This window comes from Camelus ferus, chromosome 1 (assembly GCF_009834535.1).
Source record: "Camelus ferus isolate YT-003-E chromosome 1, BCGSAC_Cfer_1.0, whole genome shotgun sequence".
Taxonomy (NCBI): Eukaryota; Metazoa; Chordata; class Mammalia; order Artiodactyla; family Camelidae; genus Camelus; species Camelus ferus.
The window spans coordinates 56691660-56707189 of NC_045696.1; the positions used below are offsets into that span (position 1 = coordinate 56691660).

General features: G+C 41.0%; 1 protein-coding gene across 1 annotated transcript in view; it reads right to left on the reverse strand.

Moving 5' to 3' along the window:
• The window catches only part of HGD (homogentisate 1,2-dioxygenase), a 43562-nt gene that overhangs the window by 20044 nt on the left and 7988 nt on the right, over positions 1-15530 (reverse strand). The window contains exon 4 of the mRNA XM_006190489.2: positions 13341-13446. Coding sequence (XP_006190551.2) covers positions 13341-13446 — 106 coding nt within the window. The remainder of the gene's footprint in view (positions 1-13340; positions 13447-15530) is intronic.

A 15530-nucleotide genomic window follows, 5' to 3' on the forward strand; every position in this document is an offset into this window, starting at 1 on the left:
ATTCCACCAAGGTTGGTATTTCCTGTGGGAGGTAGGGGAAGCTGAGAGCAAGGATCTAGGAAAGGATTTCTCAACTCTGGCGCTACTGACATTTTGTGCTGGATAACTCTTTGTTGTGGGAGCTGTCCTGTGCACTGTAGGATGTTTAGCAGCATCCCTGACCTCTACTCACTGGTTGCTGGTAGCACTCCCCCAAGTTACAACAGCCAAAAATGTCTCCAGACATTTTCATATGTCACTGGGGGAAGGGGGACAAAATTTCCCTGGTTGAGCACTGTTGAACTAGGAGGATATTCCCTTGACCTCAGCAAGGGCCACAAATGAGCACTACTGGCTTTTTGAGGGGAGTTTTTGGTCTGCCACTCACCAGTACTTGCTGCTTCCCTCTATTGCAGAGTTTGTACACCCAGAAAGATTGTCTGGAAGATGCTACTACCTAGAATCTTGGTTCCAAGAAAATTCATCATTCTAGATTTCTCAGTGGAAGGGATTTAAGTAGCAGATGCTTGGGCAACCTTTTAGATCTACCCAGAGATTCTAAACTCTGGCAAGCCATGAGAATCTCCTGGAAAGTCTTGGAGACCCAAGACCAAATTAATCAGAATTTTAAGATAGTGGGACCCAGGCACCAGAATTTAATGAAATCTCTATTTTATAAAAGGTCTTTTAATGTGCAGCTATGGTTTAAGAATCAGCACACCCAATCCGGAGATTCAGTGATTTTTATATTATTGTTCATGGTCAAGAAGTCCAGTCAGTCAACTAAACAACCCATCAGTTAATCAGCTAAATTGTATCTGGGGCCAGTTACCAATAGCAAGGATGTTTAAATAAATATAAAGTCTAAGGCTTTCCAAACCAAAGAAAAAAAGAAGAGCAAGGAATGAGAAAGAATAAGGCAAAAAAAAAAAAAAAAAAGAAGGGAATAAAAGGGAGCAAGTGAGTGAGACAGAATCCTAGTTATAGGGGAAGGACTACCTGGTTTGTTGCACTGAGAAACAGCTTTGTAGATCTTCCTGAAACTAAAAATGCCTGTTGTGGGTAGAAATAAAGTCCTGGGCCCTAGAGAAGAGGTTGATATCCTGTGAGTGGGAAAGGCTGAACCAGAGAGGCTGAAGGGTTGGTTTGGTAAAGTTTTTGCTGGCCAGTTTTTCAAAGTCTTCTGTGGCACTTCAGCCTTCAAGTTATAAGGAGAGAGAGCCTGGGGTGGAAGGTGGAAGGGCACCTACATGATGATGTAGGGAATATGCCTTCAGTAGGGCCCACAGACTGGAAGAGGCAGTGGCCTTGAAGAACCTCCTAGAATGCAAAAAGTGATGCCCTTCAGATGATGGAGATGGTATAGGGAGAGGAGAAATTTATCTCTGGGTCTTACGGCAGAGTATTGTACAGGCCCATGTTCCGCATGTCACGAACAATAATAAAGGACCCCAGGTGGTTCTGATAAACCTGGTGCCCACAAGAAGAAGTCAGCTTGGGGTCTTCAGGTAAGAGATTTAGGTCAAGAGTTTTGGTGTGATATCATGTTGAAAGTGAGGAGGGAAATTTGGGGAGAGGATAGACAGGAAGAGACATGGACTAGAGGGTAGAAACATCTGCTAAAGCCAGATGTTCAGCTTAATTGCATGCTGTGGAGGAGTAGCCCTCTGACCCAAGGCCAGCCCAAGGGGGCTGTGCATTGGGGGGGGCCCTGAGACCTGGGTTCTGCTGCTGCCTCTGTGCCCATTTACTCTGTGACTTCAGGCAAGCCACTTGATGCTTATGAACTCATTTTATCCTGTAACTTTTAAACAGTTTATTTTATTTGTACTATACATTATTGCTAAATAGCCCTCCACACAGAATTCAATTATTAAACATTTCAGAAACAATGAAGTCAATTGTAATACCCAATGTGATGTCTTGATTGTAGTAGTTATTAATAAATTTATGTTGAATGATTGAATGAATTAATAAATATAAGACATTGAGGACATTGCTACTATCTCAAAGGACAAGAATAAAACAAATATGTGAGACTTTTGGACGTCAAAATGACATTCAAGCAAAAGCTAGTAAATTGACAAATGTTTCTAAAAGTCCTAAGATTTTTTCTAGAATGTAAGTCAGTTCTTCATATATGGGAAAGCCCTCAGTTCTTTCATATCCTTTCTGATTTTCTATCCAGTTGTTTTATTAACTGTTGAGAGAGAGGTGTTGAAGTTTCCAGCTACAATTGTGGATTTAATCTATCTCTCCTTTCAGATCTATTATTGCTTCACATATTTTGCAGCTATAATCTGCAAATTCTATTGGGAAATAACCTTTTACCTCTTAGAAATGAGATGGTCGAAAATAATTTGAAATCTTCAAGAGAGTCTAAAATTAGAATTAAAAATTCTTCAAGGTTATCAAAGGAGAAAGACAGACAATTGGTGGCAACATTTAATGGTCAAGATTTGAAACTCATACCCAGATAAGAAAAGGAAACCCAAGAATTGAACTCAGTATTTCCAGAGTCGGAAGATTGGGAGATGTACTGGATGATCCGAGTATCACCTTCAATACTGTTTCTTTGATTTACTGAAATTCCCTCCAAAATTGCCTAGGACTCAGCTAGATTGGACGAGCTGGATACTCTCAACAACATGGCTGGCTTGAGGTAGACATATCATTAGAAGTCAGTACCATGTATCCAAGAATTTGGAAGTAACTTGTAGATGTAGTCATGATCACAGTGGGCAAGCAATTGTTAGCAGCAGCTATGTCTAGGAGAGGTGCAGTGAGTTTCAAGCCAGATTAGAGAAGATGATGTGGGTGGGGGAGCAGATAAAATAACAGTGGCTCATTAAATTCTTCAGCAAATCTATCAATCGGAGGAAAATGGGAACATGATTTAGGTGATGAGAAATCAGGCTTTGAGTGACCCATTGGGGTTCTGAGAAGGTAATAGGCAAGAACACAGGTAAGGAGGATTCAAGTCACTGTACTTTATTACAAAAGTCTTTCACAAGACTACAGAAAAAAAAAGTTGAACCATCATAGGACTTGGATGACTTGGATAGAAACCTGGATTTCCCATTTGACCTTGCCCTTGAGTGGAAAGCTAAGGACTTTACCTCCATTACTCAGCACTCAGCATAGAGCATGAAATGAAGTAGTCACTCAATAAACATTTGTTGGATGGCATTTAATTCTTAAAACAACCCTGAGGCTTCTACATTTATTATCTCTATTTTAGAAGTGACAACACTTATGGTTTAAAGTAATTAAGTTATCTTGACTAAGAAATGATGTCAACACTCTCTCAGCCTTCCTTAGTAACCTACACCCCTGAGCCCTTTAATCTCAGCCTGTCATTATCTGCTTCCCAAACCATTCATGGCTCCTTGGCTCCTGAACATAGGCTTTGCTTCCTTTTAAGTTTTGCACTGGGCCTTCTAATCTGGGCCCTTATCTACTGGTCCTCCAAGGCTGAGTTGCCTTGGCCCAGTCTAACTCCTGGGACCCAAATCCTGCTAAGGTCCTTCAAGATCAGCATTCTTGTCCAATCCTCTTATGTTAATTCATTCAAATGATTTACCATACCTGTCTGAGTACTAGGTTTTATGCCAGGTACGGAGGTGAACATGACAGTCTCTGCCATCAGGGAACCTATTACAGAAGGTCCTGGAAGTGTGGGCACTTTCCAATAGAACAAGGAAATGAATAACTGGAAATGACTTTGGAAGAGAAATATAAACAGGAAGTTTCCCACAGGAATAATTCCTGGTACAGGGGATATTTAACATTCTTATACATGAAAAATAAGAGACACACACAATAAAATAATCTGATTTGCAGACAGCGCCAACCTCTTCCCAAAGAGTGAAATGCAAGTTGATGGAGATGTACTGTAAAAAGAGCCAGCAAGCTGTCCAAAAGTGTTGAACAGGGCAATGTGCACTGCAGTGTTGGCAAAAGCCAGTGAATGCATTTAGAGAAATGCAATCTAGTCTATTTATAGGACGATGGGATCTGAGCTTTCAGGGAGTCAGTTACTTCACCAAATACTTGTGATTCTACTATTTGGAAGAAGGCATGTGCTGGACATTGTAGGTCATATGAAGGTGATGGAGACATAGATCCTACTCTCAAATATTCTGAGAAAAATTGAACAAGTTCAATGAAGAAAGTAGTATTTAAGATGAGTCTTAAATAATGGGTGGGATTTGGACGGGTGAATACTTGTGAGGGAAGAAGAGAAAATTCTAAGTAGATGAAAGAGCATGAAGCACCTAGGCAGGAAATTTTAGAGTGTTGTCCTGGAATAATAAAGGTCCCAATGTGGCTGGTCGATAGAGGGCATGGAAGAGAGTGAAGGGATTGAAAGATATGATGGTGAATCAGGGCTTTTGATCACCTGTCTAGGGAGTCTGCACTTGATTGGCTGGGCAGTGGAAGGGAGAGGTAATGGCAGAATTTAAAGATTTTTGAGATGATAATTTAGTAAGTTGAGTCTGGCAGCAAGGTGTAGGATATGGTGAGAAGACACAGGAATCAGTTAGGAGCCATTATAGCAGTCCAGGTAAGAGGAAATGAGGTCCAAATCAGGTGATGTTATCAAAAGGAAGGAAACTACAGATGTCAGAGATGTCTTGGAAGCAAATTCTACAGCAGTATTTCTTCAAGTGTGGACTAGAGCCAATCTGCATGCAAATCGTCTGGAAAGATTCCTGAGTACTGTCCCAGACCTACTAAATTAGAATCTCTAATTGGGGAGTCTGGGGATTCTACATTTTCAACAAGCCCCCTGGTAACCTTTATGTAAATGACAATCCCCATTCTGTGGACACTGTACCTAATTTAATGTAAATGGAGAAAGAAGTTCTCAAATATAACTCTAAAGATTGACTGGGCATTGAGGGGAGGGGTCAGAGCAGGTGGTGTGGGAAAGAATGGTTGTGTCATTAACAGACCAAGAAAAGCTAGAGAGAGAAAAAGGTTTGGAAGGATTGGATAGGACTATGATGTCTTCAGTATGGATCCTGTTGAGCTGGGACATATATATGGCAATGTCCCATGTGGTGCTTGAAGTTAGCGGAGAGATTTGTAAGATATGTTGCAGAGAGGTGATAAATAATGTCATGGGAACGAATGATGTTAGATTTTTAAAAAATAAAATACAGGAGATGTGGAAGATGGCGAGAGGGAGATGAAGTGGATGACAGAGTATAAATGAGGTTCTGCAATGATGGCAACCCCAGAATGGCTTCCAGACTGGAGTAAGGGGACTGACTTCCTGCATTGTGGCCTATCAGGGTAGACCAAGCTTTGGGCTGGAATTATGTGGGGTGAAGTTAGATCTCTGTAATTCTGCCTGCTGAGACGTGTGTATGTAGGGGGTTTGGGCAGAGGCGGGAAGTAAAGTGGGCTAGAAAAATCCCCTGCCGCTCAAGGAATTCCTCCTCTTAGTTCACCCAAGCTGGGTATTTCTTATCAATAGCAACTAACCCTTCACCTCTGAGACAAAGACAGTCCAACTAAAGTGGGAATCAGTAACTGAAAATTGGAAGAAAAGTGAAGGAAGTGGAGGGAGAGTGTTATGGGCTAAATTGTTTTCTCCCCATAATTCATGTGCTGGAGTCCTAACCCCTAGTACCTTGGAATGGCTGTATTTGGAGATAAGGGCTTTCAGGAGTAATTAAGTTAAAATGAGGTCATTTGGGTGGGCCCTGATCCAATAAGATGTGTCCTTATAAGAAGAGGAAGTTTGAACACAGATATATAGAGGAAAGACGATACGAAGACACTGGCATCAGACAGCCATCCAAAGACAATGAAGAAGCCTCAGAAGAAACCAATGCCACCAGCACTTTGATCTCAGATATCTTGCTTCCACAATGGTGAGAAAATAAATCTTTGTTGTTTAAGCCACCCAGTCTGTGGTACTTTGTAAAGGCAGCCCTAGGAAACTAATACCAGGGGAGGAGGCAGATAGGGGTAATAAGGAAGGCAAGAAAAAAAGAAGGTAAGAAAGACAATAAGGAAGAGGAAGTGAGGGGCAGGAGAGAGTAAGTACTTCCCTCTTTCCCAGGAGGGTGATGGAGACAAGGCAGGGGTAAGAGCATCTCCTATTTTGCAGGCTTACACAGTGTCATAGAACACAGGAAAGGACAGAGATCTAGGAAGGAAAGAAGGGAAGTCATCTGTTTCAGGCTGTGGGATGTTGAGGAGAAAAGGGTTGTTAGCCATGGATGATTTATAATAGTAAAAATGGAAACAATCTAAGTATCTGACAATAGAGCAATCATCTTATAAACATGTAGTGAATTATAATGCCACATGAAAAATTATCTTTACTCAAGGAGTTTAAAAAGACATGGAAAAAGACACAAAATATGTTTAATTAAAAAAAAAAACAGAATTTAAAACTGAATTAGAGCTTGAGTTTACTTACAGTAAGTATATTTGTAACTGCTTAAGAAAAAAAAAACAGCATTAATATAAGAGTATTCACAGCCTCTTCCCCTTCCCCTCACTGCTCCCCATGGAAAATTCTGCTTTGCTCATTTCCCCTCCCTCAGCCCTTTGAACTCCAGTCTTACCATGTAGATCAATGTTACACATGTGCGCATGTGTGTGGGTGTGTGTGCATCTCCTGGGAAAAGAGGGTGAGGACCTACATCTAAGTGTCATTTTCTAGAGGCAAAAGGTAGGGGGAGGCAAGGCCAAGCCATGAACCAGCAGTCTAGGCCCAAGGAGCTTGGGGAAGACAAGAGCATGGCGAAGAGGTGAGAGAGGGTTGGAGTCCAGGAAAAACTGGGGAAAGGGGACTTTCAAAAGTGTTGCTGTGGGTCATATACTGCATGTTCTTTAATGTTTTCAGGAGAAGCAAATGAAGTTTGGGATTATTTTCAATTACTTTTGACTTCTGGCTGCATTGGACCCCCAGACCTTATTTATTTACACACATGTGCAAAGAAAAAGACTAGAAAGAAAGAAACCAAAACATTAGAAGTGGTTAACTCTGCATTGGTGGGATTATTAGGGATTGGCACTTTTATTTAAGTTTTGAATAAAAACATGTATTAATGGTAGGGGGTGCATTGTTGTTTAAAGAAGTTTAAATACTTATAATAGCCTAGGCTGGTTGAACTACAAAGTGTTATGGAGTGAATGAGGTGATCCAGTGGGTTTAGATTACTTTCTCAAGGAGTGTTTATGTATTGGAGAGACTTAGGCAAAAGCTTAAAGAGGCTGGAAGTCCAAGACATTTTTGGAGGGTGGGGGCTTTGGGGATAGTGAAACTTAAAGTTTCACAAATTAGACATCAGACACCTTGTAAGGATGTATTGTTTTGAAACATTTTTGATAATTTGTATGTCCTGCAGCAGAGGGAATTTTATGATGTGATCTTTAGTTATCTTTGAGGTGTTTCTCACTTGGCCCAAATAATACTGGTTGAGAACTAAAAGATAATTTCCTCAGCTGAGGATTAATTGGGTTAAAATTTGGACTTTCCAACAGTCAAGTGATTAGGGCTATAGTGATAACAAAGGTAAACTTTAAAGGACTCTGACCTTCAAAAGAATGCTGATTCAGGAATGCTGAGTCAAACTGGAAGCAGATTTGTTTGTTAAATTCTGGGATTCCAGAAGTTAGAGGAAGGTGCATGATGAACAAAATTCAATATATTATTATGTGAGATGTTAATGGATTGAGCTTGTTATGTTCACAGCTGACTCTGCATACACTCAAAAAGAGTTTGCATTAATTCTTAGATTATTAATGAAGTACACTAAAAGAAAATTAAGGTTTTGGGACATAGTCTTCCTGTCTTCCAGGGTATCAAACACAATGGTAATGATAGCATATCCCATAATCCTCTCTTGGAGGAAACATTAAGTAATTTTCATGTCTTCAAATTCCCAGAGATGACTTACGTGGGGAGTCAGTGAAGCTGATGAAGCATCGGATCTGGTCTGTGACAGTGAAGACACACCTACCATACAGTTTCAGCTGGAGGACTGTCAGATGGGTCCCTAAATATAATTTCCTCAGACTTTCTCGGTGAGAGTCTGGAGTACTTATTTGGAAGAGGTTACAAGTGGGGGAAAGTGATGAATGCAGATTGCCTGTGGTTAATTAATGAAGCATAAAATCGGAAAGAGAGATTAACTTGTCAAGAAGGTGTAAATGAAAAGACAAAAGGATAGATTTTGCAAGAACAGCCTGGGTGTGTATATCAAGACAAGGGAAGCAGAATGGTAGGTGATACAGGTTACAGAACAGGGGGAGGATAACCACTACCTTGATGGAGCTGGTGTTCAAAGAGGCACTGTGGAGTTTTGGGGCCCCTCTGTCCCCACATGCGTGAGCACAAGGCTGGAAATGAGCAGGGGAAATACTGGAGAAGAAACGCTTTCAGTGGCCACTATGTGGAAAGTGCTCGAAGGAATTCAGAACAGGAGGGAAGTAACAAGTCCAAGGAGAAGTGCAGAGCAAGGAAACAGGGGGAAGAGGAGGAGGAAACAAATGTGTTTTCAGAATTTACTAGAAGGCAAGCAGAAACTTTTGATGCAGCTGTTTTGAAGACTTTATATTAACCCAGGCTTTTAAATGCAGTTTCCCCAAACTTCCCTGTCAAAATGTACGTTAACTACTTATGAATAATGAATTAACACACACAACCGATGCACTTGACTGTCATTTCTGGTGGGAGACTTCCGTTTTCTACTTTGTTAATTTCTGTATCACTTAAGTTTTTATAGGTATGTATAATAAGACAAAACAAGAAAAATTCTATCAGAACGAGGTTAGCTTCCATGGGCAAGCCACCTGTACCCGATGATCTTATTCATGTTAAATAAAATGTATCAATAGTCATAGAAATAATAATACTATATAATAAAAGGATATTACTGAGCTTATTACACATCACACTCACATTTTCCTTAAAGGTTAGGTTTAAAACCTCACCCCTCACCCTCTACAAACAAAATGTGATATAAAATGTGTGGCTCCACTGTTGCCCACTGTGGAAGCCCATGACTGGGTTAACAAATTGTAACAATCTCAGCTGCTTATCTCCTTGAAGATGTGCTTAGCAACTGCCTTGAGGTTTTAGCAATGACCCAGGCCCCCTGCTATAAACGCTGGGCGTGCCTGCTGTTAGTCTTCTATCCCCAAAACAGCCTTGGGCTGGAATGGTAAACAACTTATAAAAAGCTGCAGACTCAGAGGTGAGAAGGCTGGTTAGCCAATGACGGGTAAGATCCCCTGAGGGGGGCAACCTAAGACTGGCACAGCCGCCTGAGTCCAAGCTGTTAAGCAGCTAATTCTCATACGTTCCACCCTGATAAGCTGAAAGGCTCAACTTGAACATGATTCACCAAAAAGGGTCTTCTGACCTTGAGCCAAACACCAACAATAAACAAAGCCTTTGTACTCACTGTGATCCCACCCTGTCCTTCCCTAAATTCCTGCATTCCTCCTTTGACTGTACTCAATAAATATGGGAGATTTGAGCCGCTCGTGGAGTTGGCTCCCGACTCCCTCTTGCTCTCTTAACTTTTCCAGAGTCTTGAGTAATTCATTCCGTCTTGGTGGGACTTCTGCTGGCCAGAACCCACAACTGCCCACACCACCACGAACAAATCCATGACGATGTATTAAGGTTACAGAGGCTTAAATAACTATGTGGACGATATGAGCAGGCAGGGCCACTGGACCGCCCCTCTCCACCCCATGTACCACTGGTTATTTGACAGTTATCTTAAAGGCCCCATGCTTTGAATTCCCAAACATCTGCCTGTGGACTTTTCCTATAACCCTTCTTTTAGTCTAGCTCAATGGTTCTCAAATTTGGTGTACATAAGAATTACCATACAGGGTAGCTACACACAAAACCATGTATCCTAGACTTTATGGGTGAGTTAAGGGCTTTTTCAGAGATAATTTTGTCTGTATTTAATTTTTGTCTTACTTGCTGATTTTACAACCACCCTGTTCCTTTGTATAATATGAGATTTGACTCTACTTGAGAGAACTGTTAGAAATTTAATTGGGGATTCTCTATACCACCTGAAGAAAAGAATTAGAAAATTTACTTTGGGTCAAATACCTTCTCAACCTTCCAAAACTAGTATATAATAAATGCTTAATTTTTAGCCTGAACAAGAATCCTATAGAAGTATAGGTATCCATCCTTTATTTTTTCTCATGAAAGACAGAGTCCTGTTATTAAGCAGTCAGGTCTATTTATTAATCTAAAGCAGATGAGTATGACCATTGTAATTCTCAGAGAGAAATTAGAGAATTTTTTTTCATTGAAGTATAGTTGATTTACAATGTTCTGTTAGTTTCTGGTGTACAGCATAGTGATTCAATCATATTCTTTTTCAGATTCCTTTTTATTATAGGTTATTATAAGATATTGAATATAGTTCCCTGTGCTATACCATAGGATTCTGTTGTTTATCTAATTTGTATCTGCTAATCCCATACTCCAAATTTATCCCTTCCCCTATTCTCCTTTGGTAACCATAAGTTTGTTTTCTATGTCTGTGTGTCTATTTCTGTTTTGTAAGTAAGTTCACTTGTCTCATTTTTTTAGATTGTGCATATAGTGGTGTCATGTAATATTTGTTTTTCTCTGACTTATTTCACTTCACTAGAGTATGATAATTTTTAGGTCCGTCCATGTTGCTGCAAATGGCATTATTTCATTCTTTTTTATGGCTGAGAAGTATTCCATTGTGTATATATACACAACTTCTTTATCCAATCATCTGTTGATGCACATTTAGGTTGCTTCCATGTCTTGGCTATTGTAAATAATGCTGCTGTGAACACTGAAGTGCATGTATCTTTTTGAACTGGAGTTTTCTCTGGATATATGTCCAGGAATGGGATTGCTGGATCATATTGTAACTCTATTTTTAGTTTTTTAAGGCATCTCTGTACCGCTTTCCATAATGGCTGCAACCAATTACATTCCCACCAACAGTGTAGGAGGGTTTCCTTTTTTCCACACCCTCTCCAGCATTTATCCTTTATGGACTTTTGAATGATGGCCATTCTGACCACTGTGAGGTGATACCTCATTGTAGTTTTGGTTTGTATTTCTCTGATAATTAGTGATATTGAACATCTTTTCATGTGCCTATTGGCCATCTGTATTTCCTCATTGGAGAAATGTCTGTTTAGGTCTTCCGCCCATTCTGGGGTTGAAGTTAGAGAATTTGAGATGTAACCCATTAAGGAGTCAAGCAGGTTCTCAGAGAAGGAACAGTTACTTTAGATAGAATGATTTATGGCCCTTTATGAGATGAGTGTGGAAATAAATAGTTCAATGAATGAGGTAAGTGATTAAATGACTGTGGTCTGCCAGATGGGTTTCTGACTCCAGAGTGTGAGAGAGAAGGCTATAGGGATTGAATTAGGAGCCCAGATGAGACTCAGGGGCAGGTGAATATGGGGTCCACAGGTTGCCTGTGGAAATTGTCCCGCACAGGGCCCTGCTCTGCCCAAGGGGCAAGGGGCAAGGGGCAAGGGGCAAGAGCTGAAAGCCTGGCCTTGTGTCTCAGCACAGGACTGCGCCTGCAGTTGGAGGTTGGAGCAGGGACTGCCTTTTTCCCTGGGCTTAAAGGCTATATATAGGCCAGAACTAGACTAGGGAGGATATCTGTTTCATGTACTAAACTTAACACAAGTTTAAGGGTCAGTTATTTAGACAGGATGTCTTGGTTTCAAAATGGCTGTGAGGTAGATAATATTTTAAGTTGTTAACCACATATTTTTCCACTCTCAAGGCCTCTCTTCCTGTCCCTGTTGGAGAGGAGTTAGTATCATTCAAGCAGGTACTTAGTTCTCTGAGATTTCTATAATTAGGGAAAAGATGGAGCAGGGCAAGAAATCAAAAGTGACTATAAATTATTGTGCCATTTGTTCTCCAAAGAGTCTAAGCATTTAAGGGAAGGTATAGGATTAGTAGGTATAGCCCAAACAGAATTGGGCTGTGGAAAGGAGTTGGGGGAGGGGAGAAAAGCAGAGGAAAAGGGAGAGGAGGGAGAGAGGGAGACTGACTAACTTGTGTGGACTGTGAATACAGAGGCGACCCATGAACCTGTGACCTAGCAACTCCCACAAGGAAGAAATGGCTGTGTGGCATATCCAGGACAACAGGACCAGAAATGTCTTGCAGATGAGTTTGTGCCCAAACCTGGCACAACGGTAGCAGAACAGTGGGCATGTCAACACTACCCAGTGAGAGAGGACCAACCATCAAGACTCGACCCCCATCCTACTCTGGCATCGTTTAGGACCAGACATTCCCAGGGAAGGCTGAGGCGAAATTGTTTTCTGCCAGTCTGGCAGATGGAGACTTCAGAATTTAAAAGTAGAAAATGAAAAAAATGTACCTGAATATGAATTCTGAGATTTATATGTTCTACCATTGCCTTTAGGTGAATAGATCAAAATGGCTGTATCAGAGTCATGGTTCTTGCCTACAGTATTCCAGGCACTGTGTGAAGCACGTTCACACCTGTTCTGTCAAGTAATCTTCACAACAACACTGCATGGCAGATGTCGTGATCACCCCAGTTTACAGGTGAAACACTAACTCAAAGACACAGCAGGTAAGTAGAGGGTCAGGGATGCAAATTCAGGTCTGTTTTCCTCCCTGCATTTTGTACTTGTTATCAGTGACATGGACCTAAACTCAGGAGCAAAGGGAACACACTAAGGTTCTCAGAAGGTTAAAAAAAAAATAGATCTCAGTCCATTATAGCATTGGATCTGTCTCATTACTGAAAGCAGAGTACGTAAATAATAGTGATATCCAGAAGGAAAGTCCATTTGTCACCAGATCAAAAGAAGGAAACTCTTAGGAATGGAAGTTCCTAGGTGACAAGAGACAGAATCCAGCTCAGACAACAAGCCTCTTGTTTCTATACCAGAGGCCTCTTTTCCAGTATGTAAGTATTGGATGTGTTTTCAGTATTCTGTGATAAGTGAGTTTAGATTAAAACAAACAAACCAGCCTTAGGGCATATAGATGCATTTTCACCAGTCTATATAATTCCCTTTCATCCAACTCACCTGGGCACTCTGGCTGAGTCTGAACCAGTTCTGTGCCCACCTAGAAGCCATTAGGCTAGAAGAACAAAAGTTTATATACACAAACGCACACATACACACACGCACGTGCACAGGCACAATCAGTCAATTCCAAAATTCCCATGCAAGTTTGAGCAAAAGAACAGACACATTTAAAAAAAAATCTGTCTAATTTCTCAAAGACCTGGGCTAGATTTAAATATTTATACTCAATGCTTTGAATACATGCTATGTTCCAATTCACAGGACCAGGTTACCTGGTTAGGATCAGGATCAACTTCATCCCAGTTGTGAGTGACGTGGCCTTGGTCAATGGATTCAAAAGGCTTGTGAGAAACAGAAGGTAGAATCCTATACAGCCAGCTGGGGGGAAACAAGGACACATAAACCTCAGGGTGATGGTATGAGTGATGCACAGACTGGATTAGGAAGTGCCATCAGGAGGACGCTCAAGTCAACAACGATCTGTGGGCTTTAATGTGGGAAGCAATGACATAGCATCACTTCTGAATAGCCACTGCTGTCCATAGCCCTGGCCACTTCTCAGCTTTCACTTCACCCATCACTCTTCACATTGAGGCTCCAGATCTTGGTTATTTCCATACTGACAAAAAAAAAGAATTGTCTTTCCCAATGACAACTATAAAGGAAGGAAGAGTACCTTGAAGGATATCTGTTCAGGCAAATCCACAGACAAACGTTAGCTTATGTACATCATTGGATACGAATCCTTGCTCTGGCTCTGGAAAGGGAGGACGTTAAGCCTACATAGATTGAGAGAATTTGGATGGCTTCTTTGTTATTTTTGAAATATAAATCAATTATCTTCTTCAAAATTATAAAGGTAATTCATGCCAGTGGTAATAATAATTCAAGTAATTCAGAAAGTCTCAGAAGGTAAATGGTGTTCACCTCCAGTTTTTTCAGGGCCAATCCTTAGAGGCATCAGAATTGAACAACTTTCTTGTATATTCTCAGATATTTTCAATGCATGATAAGCAAAATCACCAAGTTGTTGTATCACTTTATTCTCACATCTGTAATGTGTGAGCGTGCCTGATAACCCAAACATGGAGTATTAGTAATAATTTTGGCCTTAGAGGTAAAAAGTAGTATCTCATTTTTATTTTGCACTATGTTTATTATGCATAAGACTGAGGATCTATATGTTTATTGGCCTCTTGTAATTTTTCTATGAATTACTTGCACAAGTCCTTTATCATTTTCTTACTGGGTTGTCTTTTTGACATTAATTTGTAAGAGGTTCAGGGAATTAACACATCTGTCCTCTAAAATAATAAGACTACCTATCTATATTTCCTTACAGTACATTTATGGCTTTATTTCAGGAAGAGAAGACTCTAATGAAGGAACCCTGAAGGACACTAGGATGAGAACCATCCAGAAGTTGAGAAGGACACTGAAACTCACTAGAAGGGACCTAAGTCCTTTCAGAGGCCATTACCCTGTCAGAGGACTGCAGGAAGAAGAACATCACCTGGGCAATGGAAGACCAGAGCTGCTTGAACAGGCTCTGGCCCTTTGAGCCCCAGGACAGTTTACTTCAAAGGGTGGAGTTGACCTGGCCCCACACTGAGCCATTTAGGAGATAAAGGGGCTAGATTTGTTTGGTTTTTATTTGATTCCTCCAGTTCTAGATGATGTGATCTCAGACACTGAACTGCAGGCCATGCAGTAACTAAGCCTCTCCAGCTTCTAGTAGTGGAATTGAGAACCCGTGTGTGTATCTTAGAACCAACTGTGTCTTCTTGGGCCAGTTACAAAACTTTCTTGATCCTACATTCCCCATCCTTACCTCCCAGGATTGTTGTGAGGTCTCAGAGTTTACGTACCCAGAATGCCTGGCATACAGTTGGTGCTTACTTATTAGATGTGTGTTGAACTGTCTATCTGTCTACCCCTGATCATCTGGGTTTTTGTAGTGGTCCAGATTTTCCACATTTTGTGTCCTGGCTCTCCCTTCTCAGGACTTAAGGGAGCAGCTAACTAATCTGGTAAAAATCAGCTCCTGATAGATATAATCTCTGATAGTTTTGCAGGGGTGGGGGAGGGGTCCTACACTCTGTGGCTTAAATGAATAGTGACTAAATGTAAGAATTCCAGGCTTTCTCACCTATGGATGGAGCTGGCTCCATCTTCCCACTGGGAATTTTGAGCATTTTCACAAAATTCTTGTGGATTCCTTTGAAGAGTTCTAAGCAGATGGGTGAGCCATGCCCTGTGTCCCTTGTTTTTTAGCTGAGTTTATAAAACTCCCCAGGCAGCACTACATTGCCCTGGACAGAGATTTAATTCTGATTCAGGGAATGGTGCCAGCTTCTTAATGAAATGCCAACAGCTCCTTTTCAGCCTCCTGGAACAGAGCTCTGCTCCTGCTGGCTGAAGATATTGCTGAATAATGGAGGCAGGCAGCAGAATCCGGAGTC